General features: G+C 37.8%; 1 protein-coding gene across 1 annotated transcript; it reads left to right on the top strand.

Annotated features, from left to right (window-relative positions):
• Positions 1–320: 320 nt before the first annotated feature.
• ACTR6 (ARP6 actin-related protein 6 homolog (yeast)) lies at positions 321–8,291 on the top strand (the record flags this gene model as incomplete). The annotated part of the gene is made up of 10 exons (XM_010136337.1): positions 321–438; positions 2,049–2,117; positions 2,931–3,054; positions 3,842–3,977; positions 4,068–4,124; positions 4,819–4,917; positions 5,103–5,181; positions 5,882–6,053; positions 6,959–7,097; positions 7,839–8,291. Coding segments are annotated over 10 exons (1,123 nt in total), but the record flags the coding sequence as incomplete, so codon positions are not given.
• Positions 8,292–10,216: the final 1,925 nt, after the last annotated feature.

The following is a 10,216-nucleotide window of genomic DNA, read 5'->3' as shown; positions in this document are numbered from 1 at the left end:
CGACCGTGGGGGGCGCGGCGGTCATGGGGTGCGTGTGTCAGCCCCTGCCTGAGCGCGGAGGAGCCTCCGGCGCCCCTTGTGTTGTGCTGGCGGCGGCGGCTCAAATCGCTGTGCGGGCTGGGGGGGTTTGGTTTTCCTAAAAGGTGCCTCGTCCGCACCGGAGGTGTCAGAGATTTCCCTCGTAACTCGCTCCAATAAATGGGTTAAACGCAAAACAGCAGCAAAAATATTACTGCAAGTGTAGTGTTTGTGAAAGCCGTGTGAAGGCAATGAATGTGCCTCATATCGTGATGAATAGGAGACTTCCCAATCTTTTCCAGCGTCATTCCCAACTGTCAGTTCAGATCAAAGACTGCACGCCTGAAAACCTTCACGGCAAATCAGCTGGATGAAATTAAAGATCCCTCTGGGCTTTTCTATATTCTCCCTTTTCAGAAAGTAAGTAAGATTTCTTGAGTTTAACACTATAGACGAATGTAAATTGGTGTTTTCATACAAGCCCCAACTACATAGTTATATGCAGTATTGTACAAGAATCAAATTCAGCAGTGTGAAGTTTAACAGAGAATCAGAGAATCTTGTAGGTTGGAAAAGACCCGTAAGATCATGGAGTCCAACACTGACAAGTCCACCCCTAAACCATGTCCCTAAGTGCCCCTTTTAAAAGTCTTCTGAATACCTCCAGGGTTGGTGACTCAGTCATGTCCCTTGGGCAGCCTGTTCAGTGCTTCTTCAGTGAAGAAATTTCTACTACTGTCCAATCTAAACCTCTCCTGGTGCAACTTGAGGCTGTTTCCTCTTGTCCTATTACTTGCTACTTGGGAAAAGAGACTGACCCCCACCTCACTACAACCTCCTCTCAGGTTATTGTAGAGAGTGATGAGGTCTCCCCTAAGCCTCCTTTTCTACACGCTAAGCAACCCCAGTTCCCTCAGCCGCTCCTCACAGGACTTGTGCTCTAAACCCTTCACCAGCTTTGTTGCTCTTCTCTGGACATGCTCCAGCACCTCAATGACCTTCTTATAGCGAGGGGCCCAAAACTGAACACAGTATTCAAGGTGTGGCCTCACCAGTGCTGAGCACAGGAGGACAATCCCTTCCCTTCTCCTGCTGGCCACACTATTGCTGATACAAGCCAGGATGGTGTTGGCCGCCTTGGCCACCTGGGCACACTGCTGGATCATCTTCAGCCGGCTGTTGACTGGCTGTGTAGGACTTCATACCTCTGGCCTTGGCCCATTGATCCAGCCTGTTCAGATCCCTCTGTAAAGCCTCCCAACCTTCAAGCAGATCAACACTCCTGCCTGACTTGGTGTCATCTGTGAACTTACTGAGGGTGCACTCGATCTCATCCAGATCATTGATAAAGATGGTAAAGAGAACAGGCCCCAGTACTGAGCCCTGGGGAACACCACCTGTGAGCGGCCGCCAACTGGACTGAACTCCATTCACCACCACTCTCTGGTGGTTTTTTATCCAGAGAAGAGTACACTCGTCCAAGCCACAAGCAGTCGGTTTCTCCAGGAGAATGCTGTGGGAAACAGTGTCAAATGCTTTACTAAAGTCTGTGTAGACAACATTGACAGTCCTTCCTGCATCCACTAACTGGGACGGTCACCTTGTCATAGAATGAGATCAGGTTAGTCAAGCTAAACCCATGCTGACTGGGCCTGATCATACAACATACAGGTCGTGCTGTGTGTGTCGCGTGATGGCACTCAAGATGATCTGTTCCATAACCTTCCCCAGCACTGAGGTCGTGCTGACAGGTTTCTGTCAGAGAGAATAATGTATATAGGAAACACGGTTTACATTGATTTTGTAGTGTAGTAATTAACATAATGATGGGGAATATTTGTAACATCCTTTAACCTATGTAACGTTTACTCCTTAGCATAGAAATGTGACTTTAGACGTTTTTATTCTCAAATGTCCTTATTTTACCAGTCTATCAATCACTTCACATTTTTTGATTTCTAGTAATTATTTTTTTCTAAGTATCATTTTATTTTCTAAATAGTGTAATTTTTTTTTCTAAATTCCTACAGGGTTACTTGGTGAACTGGGATGTCCAGAGACAGGTTTGGGATTATCTTTTTGGAAAAGAAATGTATCAAGTAAGAGCCTTTTTTTAATTACAGATTTTCTGTAGGTTAAATGTTGCCCAATGGAATTAACATAAGTGCATCAAATATGAAATAGAACTGGTGAACTTATTCTCTTTGAAAGTGCCTTCAGTTAGAAATCACAGGGATTTATTTTTTTGCAAACAGAAGAAAATTCTTTCTTTGAGCTCTGGTATAGGAATTTAAAGAACACTTAAATTTTTTAGTCTTGTGTGTATTCATATTGAGTTCAGTTCACATGTGTGAAGAAAGTCACATCGATACAATTAAGAGTTTAAGTAATAATTATAGACAGGTACAATGTGATGTAGAGATCAAGAAACTGGTGATGTAAAAAAAGAGTGATGAGCTAGGTCAGTAGGCCGAAAGGCATACACAGTAAGTAACCATCTTTGGTTATTAGATACTGGAATTCATCTTTGATTGTGAGATAAGGAATTTTGTGATGCAAGTGCGGAGCTGTTCTATAGTTGACAGGATTAGTGTAAAGCACCTTACATTAGTATCGTAGTGTTCCTTTAAAATGTCAGATTACAATTCATAAGGATAGTAACAGAGGCAGAATATATGTATGAAGGTGTTCCTTTCTATTATGTTTCAGCTCATTGATTTGATAAAGTTATATCACCGCTCATGAAGTCTTTAAATAAACTAGAATTTTCTAAGCCTGGCTTCTACAAACAGACATGGCAAGTGGTAATCATGTCTTCGAATTTACTTGATCCTCAACTGCTGCAAAATACAGTAGTAGCACATTAATGTCTTAAGTTATGTGTAATGACAATCTTAATGTATTTTTCATAGGTGGATTTTGTGGATACCAATATTATTATCACTGAACCTTATTTTAACTTCAGTTCAATACAAGAATCCATGAATGAAATTCTTTTCGAAGAATATCAGTTTCAAGCAGTTCTGAGAGTAAATGGTGAGTCTGTCTCCTTCTAGTTCACATTTATATATTTTGAAGGTTAACCTTTTAAATAAGTAAATAAATAAGTAAGCATGGATGCATACACACGCACACATATATATAAAGACAGTAAAAAGAGATTGCTTCATTTCCTTCCTGGCTCTTGAGTAACACACTCCTGTATGTATTCTAACTGGGTTAAATGTTTTATCGTTTAGAAATTCCAGCTATACTCTTAGACTACTTTCTTAAGAGTGTCATGGTATGTAATTAAAGGAAGTTTAAGGAGAGTCAGGATGAAAGAGATAATGCGTAGATTTTGAAACAGGATAGCATTTGAGAAAGACTACCAAAAATTTGCTTGGGCCCTTTGATAGCTTTCCTTTTTCTTGATGGGGTGGGGAGTGTGTTTATGTTTTTATTTTGTATTAGCAAATAAAATGCAGCATTACATGTATTGTATCTCACAGGGAATGTCTAAATAACATCACGACCTTTCTGAAAGATAACTGGACATGGGATACTCCTTTAGATGGGTTTGATAAACAGTAGCATGATCAGTCTGCTTGGACTTCAAGAGAGGAAACTGAACGTGGACTGTTATTACTGAAAAAGAATAAATGGGGGCATATATGATACTTAATATTATTCATTGTCAAAATTACTTAATGTGTTGGCTGTACTCAGGTCTTGGAAGTCTGTCGAAATTGTTTAAAATAGGAAGCAAGTACACTTTCATATTGATGTAAATTCTGAAAGTGTGTATTTACAGAAGAAATGAATGAAATTTTCTGTATTTCAGCTGGAGCACTTAGTGCACACCGGTATTTCCGGGATAATCCGTCTGAGCTATGTTGTATCATTGTGGATAGCGGATACTCTTTTACACACATTGTACCTTACTGTAGAAGTAAAAAGAAGAAAGAGGCAATCATCAGGTAAACTGCAGTATGTGTTTTTTCAAAGAGTTGTTTGCTATGCCTGAAATTAATAATGACAGAATTCCTTGTGTTACTCCTTTTCTGTAGGATTAACGTTGGAGGAAAACTCTTAACCAACCATCTAAAGGAGATAATCTCTTACAGGTAAAGCATTCTGATCACCATCTTGAGACTGGTATAAAATGAGCTAGAAGTCTGTGGGGATATTCTTACTGGTCCTGTGAACTTCAGATTAAATGCTGTTTAAAGGAGAACTGAATTGTTGTCTGTTACAATCTGCTAGCTGCCATCTTAACCTTAAGATCAAGATTAATTGAGAAGATCTTAAACTCTTTAAGAATTAGGATTTTAATTTTTGAAATGCCATTGCTTTTGGAGTTGCTGAGGTTATTTGTGTATTCTTAATTATACAACTCCTTACATATTATGAGAAGTCTCAGCAGACCACCAGAGACTTTGCTAACTGATTCTAGCACGTCCACAAATAAAATTCAGTAGAATCAACATTTCAACAGGATGCTTTAGCCTGGAATTTTATCTAGGTACAGGTCTTTCCTGGTTGAGTTAACCTCAGCGTTATGACTTTACTTGTTATGAAGACACTGGGCAAATGCAGGTAGCTGTTTGTATTTATTGAACTGTGAAATAGGAAAACACTAAACTCCAGCAGGCCAGGAATGCTTTTGTAAATTGACTACAAATTTTTGGTATTGGGACAGTGGCTTTCTGTGGGCCATTTAAAAACTATGGTTGCTCATCCTCAGTGTCAAACTGGACAGGTAAAGCTACAACTTAATTATTCTCAAACTTCTGTGTTTCTGTTTTTTGTTTTTCACAGGCAGCTACATGTTATGGATGAAACGCATGTAATTAATCAGGTGAAAGAAGACGTGTGTTATGTTTCTCAAGACTTTTACAAGGACATGGACATTGCCAAGTATGTATATGATGGTACTAAATGTAAAAGTTGGTACTTCTGAATAATTTGTTTGTATGGACAAATAAAACTATACTCTTAATCAGAAAATTTTCCAGTGAAGTCAAAGGAAGTCTTGTCAGTAGAAAATGGTTGGGATTTAGAACTTGTTCTTTATTCTGTTGTATTTTACATTCTTCTTTCAGATTGAAAGGAGAGGAAAATACTGTAATGGTAGATTATGTTTTGCCAGACTTCAGCACAATCAAAAAAGGATTTTGTAAGGTAATGATAGTATGGTTTTTGAAGTATTTTTGGACTGTTCCCCTGCACAAGTCTGGTAGAGAGGTTAAAAATATATTCTTTTTTCCTAATGCTGTATTGTAACTTTTGTGTGTGTTGTGTATTAATTGGTAAAGTTTTCCTTAGGCAATGGAGATGAAAATTAAGTACCATTTTTCAGCATAGCAGTTTATGTTCTATTATTTAATACTTGTAGTTTTCTCTGCTTGTGCTCTTTCGTACAACCTATCTGTATCATTATTGTTGGGGTTTTTTTAAAGTTAAGTTGGTTATGTTTTCTCTTTGATACTTTTTTTTTCTGTAAGTCTCTCTGAATTTCATTTAAATACACTAACAGGTAGAGGGTTCAAAGTCATGTTATAGAAGAGTCTGAAAAGTCTTCATACCCATGAATTCAATTATTTACTGAGTTTGCCATAGTTTCGAAAGCAGTGCCAGCGTTTTAAGGCCACTCTCATGCATACTTATTTTATTTTGCTTCAGGCAAAATTGCAGTTAGCAAAAGCAAAGTCACATCAGATTTTATGCCAAAATATGTACTATTTTTAAAAGATTTGCTGATAATACAACTTAGCGTAGAATTTACTGCCTACTTCTGCAGTACATGAAAAAGGTTAGCTGAATACTCTAGGATGTAATTTATCTTCTTAAGCAGTGGCTACTGTTCATTTCTTTAATTTAGCCACGGGAAGAGATGGTGTTAAGTGGAAAATACAAGACTGGCGAACAAATACTCCGTCTAACAAATGAAAGATTTGCAGTTCCAGAAATACTCTTCCATCCTTCAGACATTGGTATTCAAGAGATGGGAATTCCTGAAGCCATTGTTTATTCCATTCAGAATTTACCTGAAGGTATAACCTAAAAGTATTTGTAAGAGTGCAGGGGCAGTTGTTGGTTTGGTTTGGGTTTTTTGTTAGTTTGGGGGTTTTTTTAAGCACCCAAAGTGTCTTAAGAAACGAGGACTCTCAATATGCCAGTTACTACCTTGTTGTAAACTGTTCTGTGTTCTGGTGTGTATCATATACTCCAGAACTTACGGTCCTCAAGGTTCTCTGTTAGGCAAACACAGTTTTGTGATGATTCGTTGATTGGTTTCCACTCGTTTCAGTTAATTGCTGTAGACTTAATTCTTCTTAATGTCCTTTTCTAATGTGCTCTGTCCTTGATGCCGATGATGGAATATACTTGATGTTAGTTTTAGCTGTGTTTTAAAATATCTTTCTTCACTGGGAGAAAAATGAAATTGATGAGAAAACCGAAACTGACCAAACTCCATAATTTAAGCATTGAAGTATAAACCCTTTCTGACTGCTGTTTGTCAGAAGTAATACTGAAATTTTCATTTTATAGTTGATGTAATTAATGTTATTACTACAAAGAAGACTTTCATAGGCTTTATGATACCACATAAGTATGGCAGCATTGAGGCTATTATTCTGTACTCCTAAAAAACCTGCATCATTTAAAATCCCTTTTGAAAGGCAAATTGTGTTGGCAGACAAGAAATTTAATAGACTACATATGAAAACAGTAATTATCAAAGCCAAATTCTAAAAATCACCAAGAACAGGGATTATTGATCACTTTCTTCTATTTCCTAATAAAACTGTTTAACTGATGTGATCATTAGATGATCATAAAATTATATGCATATTTCTTTCTTCTGTTCCAATTCATAAAAAATTTGGAGAAAAACTGTTTAATCTTTAAATACACATTCAGTCTCTAACTACAGATGTACTTATTTATTTTGCAGAAATGCAGCCTCATTTCTTCAAGAATATTGTTCTGACTGGGGGAAACACCCTTTTTCCGGGCTTCAGAGATCGGGTTTATTCTGAAGTTCGATGTCTTACTCCAACTGATTATGATGTTTCCGTTGTTCTTCCTGACAAGTAAGTTCCAAACTCTACAGATCGAGATTTGTCTTTTTGGCAGAACAAACTATAAAGAAGGATTTCTTTTGCTGATTAAAAAGATAGATTTAGTAAACGGGTTAATTTAAACATTAAGCGAATCAAAATTGTACAATAAGAATGTTTTAAATCAGTGTATTTTCAGACAAACCAAATAAATTAGAGACCACCTGCTTGCCCTATACTTTTTCTAATCAAGTTAAGCATATGAGTAAGAGTTTTCAGGATCAGTCTTTTTACTGTAAACAGATAAATAAGACTGTATTGTCATTAAGTGGGTACATAAGCTGCCATGTCATTGTTAAGGTAGCCACTTCAGGGATTTGGAAAGAGAAACATCTTTGCAGAGAATGAGTATACAGCTGAGACAAAACAAGTCTATCTTGAAAGTACAAAAAAATCCTTACTTTTTAAAATTATTAAAAAGAATTTTTAAATATTATTGAAGAATCGTTAACCATGTGGGACATCTCCACATCATGCCCTCTTCACACCTGCCTCAAAAGAGGCACTTGCTTTTTATAAAAAGCAAAGTCAGTTAGCCCTGTTAAAATTTCAGACTTTGTCTTATAACTTGTTTGGAGCTGGATGGTTTGATTTAGCAATCATTCATATATTTTTAATAGGTGTGACTAAATAAAAGTATTCGAAATCATCACTGCATACTTCTATTTTAAATGAATTTAGAGATGAGTAACAATAACTTTGTTCATTTTTCAGCCCTATTACTTATTCTTGGGAAGGTGGGAAGCTCATTTCTGAAAATGATGATTTTGAAGATATGGTAGTAACTAGAGAAGATTATGAAGAACATGGACACAATATCTGTGAAGAGAAATTTGATATATAGGTAGTATAGTTGAATATGTTGTTATTCCACTGTTTTACTCAGAATGTAACTCTGAACTACAGCCTGTTTTCTGTCAGTTGGGATTGTGTTTTAGCTTTCCTGTATTTAAGTGGGTTGGGGAAAAATAATTTTTAGAGTTAAAAAATAATTTTCAGAGTTTAAAAATAAAGTTTTACAAGCCTAATACTATGAAATTATATGTTCATTATCATTTCATTACATTCTCATCTTTTACTGATAGCTTCATTGTATTCTTACTGCAGAAAACCTCAGTGCATGAGGCAATAAAAATACTGAATGCTTGTACTGGCGTGACACTAATACACAGTGAGAAGCCATCAAGATTTTTTCTTTTTTCCAAATGAATATTATTCTAACTCATGCATGCAATTGAATGGACATTAAACATACCTCAAAAAGTCTGTCTGAGATTGCCTATCCTCAAAAGGAATAAGTGAGTTCTATTTTTTAGTTAGTTACTTTAGTGAATAGCCATAAGAGTAGTACGCTTGAAACGTGATCAGAGCTATTGGCAGTATTCTTGGGTGTTGAGAAGAGAGTAATTGAACAATTCCTTTTTAAAAAAAGGTTTTGGGTTATAGGTTGGGAGGGGAGGGGGGGTTGTTTGGTTTTTGTTTTAAGCTATGGCTGTGTAAATAAGCTTGCCGCCACTCCCCTCACTATTCTGAAAAGATGACATCAGAAGCTGTCTGGGGTGAACAAAGCTTGCAACTGTGTCTGGGTAATCCCATCTGTGTCCCATCCATGCATTCTAGATAAACACAAATGCCACAGCCTGTACTTGTTATTTTTGCATACAGAGCAAAGGTGGCATCAGAAGCTCTGTTATTTTGCTGTTCAGTCTGTGTACCACTGCATGCAGGAGCGGAAAGAGCAGCAGCATGGGCTGATAGTCAGATGGGAGCTTTGGAGGGCTGTGCCAGTAAGGTGTGCCCCACCTGGCTCGCTTGGTTACCAGGGCAGAGGCAGGCACTTGCACAGGGTGGATAATGGATACAGAGGTGCTGATACTGATCCTGACCTGATGCAACTCATGGCCTCAGGGCAATTGCCCTTTTAGTTGGGCTGGTGATGCGGGGTGGTCTCAGATTTGCAGAGGTATATCTTATTCTCAGCTGAGGTCTCATACTCCCTCTCTTGTCTGCCCCTATGTAAAACCAGTAAGTACACTTACCTAGCCTGGAACAAAGAGCACTGATGGGCAGCTGATAGTAGGGATCAAGGAGAGGCTTCAGTGTGTTTCATGCCTCTTTAGTTGTCCTGGTCAAGATCCAGAGAGGGGCACTCTGAAGCACAAGATACCACTTGCTTCTGAAAAACTGTTCTTTGTGACAACCTGTGACCCAAGGTTAATTGACGTAGTGGAATGGCCAGAGCTGTGAACAGAGGAAACTAAGGTGTATACCACTAGATCCTGGGCTCACTTAGTATTAACATACAGAGAGATCCTCATCTCTTGTCTTCTGTTTCTTTTCTATTTCAGCTAAGCACATGGAGTTAGAGCTGCCCCCATTAAACAGTGTTCTAAATGATCTTTCTTCTTGAATGTGATGTTTTCTACTTTGGACTGCCAGCTTACGGGTTTCCTCCTGACTAACCTGCTGAAAGGAATGGAAGAGGTAACTCTCTCCTCCCAATAGCTATAGGAGCCACACAGGAGGGCAGTTAGGGTGTTAATGCATGAGAACACCACCTACAAATTCTTGGATACAGCTGTTGTATTACTCTGTGTAAGAAAATACAGGAGGCTTTTGTGTCTAACTTCTAGTTTTTTTAATAACTGCTTCATTAAATTACCAGCATGCTTTAGCTGGGACTTAAAGAAATATGTACATTGATCCCATAAAAGCAAAGAACCCTTTCCTTGGTAGGAGCAACCATCAATGCTCTACAAATAGAAGGAAGCCGCCTTACTCTGAAGGTGGCATCACTTGCTCTTTGATAGGACTACACTGGAAAGTACCTCTAGACTAAACTCTTTGCTCTGGAAATTTTACACTTCAAATAGAAATTCATACAGGGAATTAGTTTGATAGCTCTATTCTAGAAATCATAAACAGAAATTAGTGAGAGGTCCAAGTGTCTCCACCAGATGATTCTGTGACAAATATTGTTAAAAATAAGTGACAGAACTTTCTGAAGTCCAGTAAAGGTTTCTAAATCTTGGAACGTAACTACAAGTGTTACAATGAAAAACAGTCAGCTGTAGTTCACCAAACTTGTTCTG

Source organism: Buceros rhinoceros, unplaced genomic scaffold (assembly GCF_000710305.1).
Source record: "Buceros rhinoceros silvestris isolate BGI_N320 unplaced genomic scaffold, ASM71030v1 scaffold11025, whole genome shotgun sequence".
In the NCBI taxonomy this organism is placed as follows: Eukaryota; Metazoa; Chordata; class Aves; order Bucerotiformes; family Bucerotidae; genus Buceros; species Buceros rhinoceros.
The sequence above is the reverse complement of the archived record's forward strand: the minus strand, read 5'-3'. Positions and strand labels throughout refer to the sequence as shown.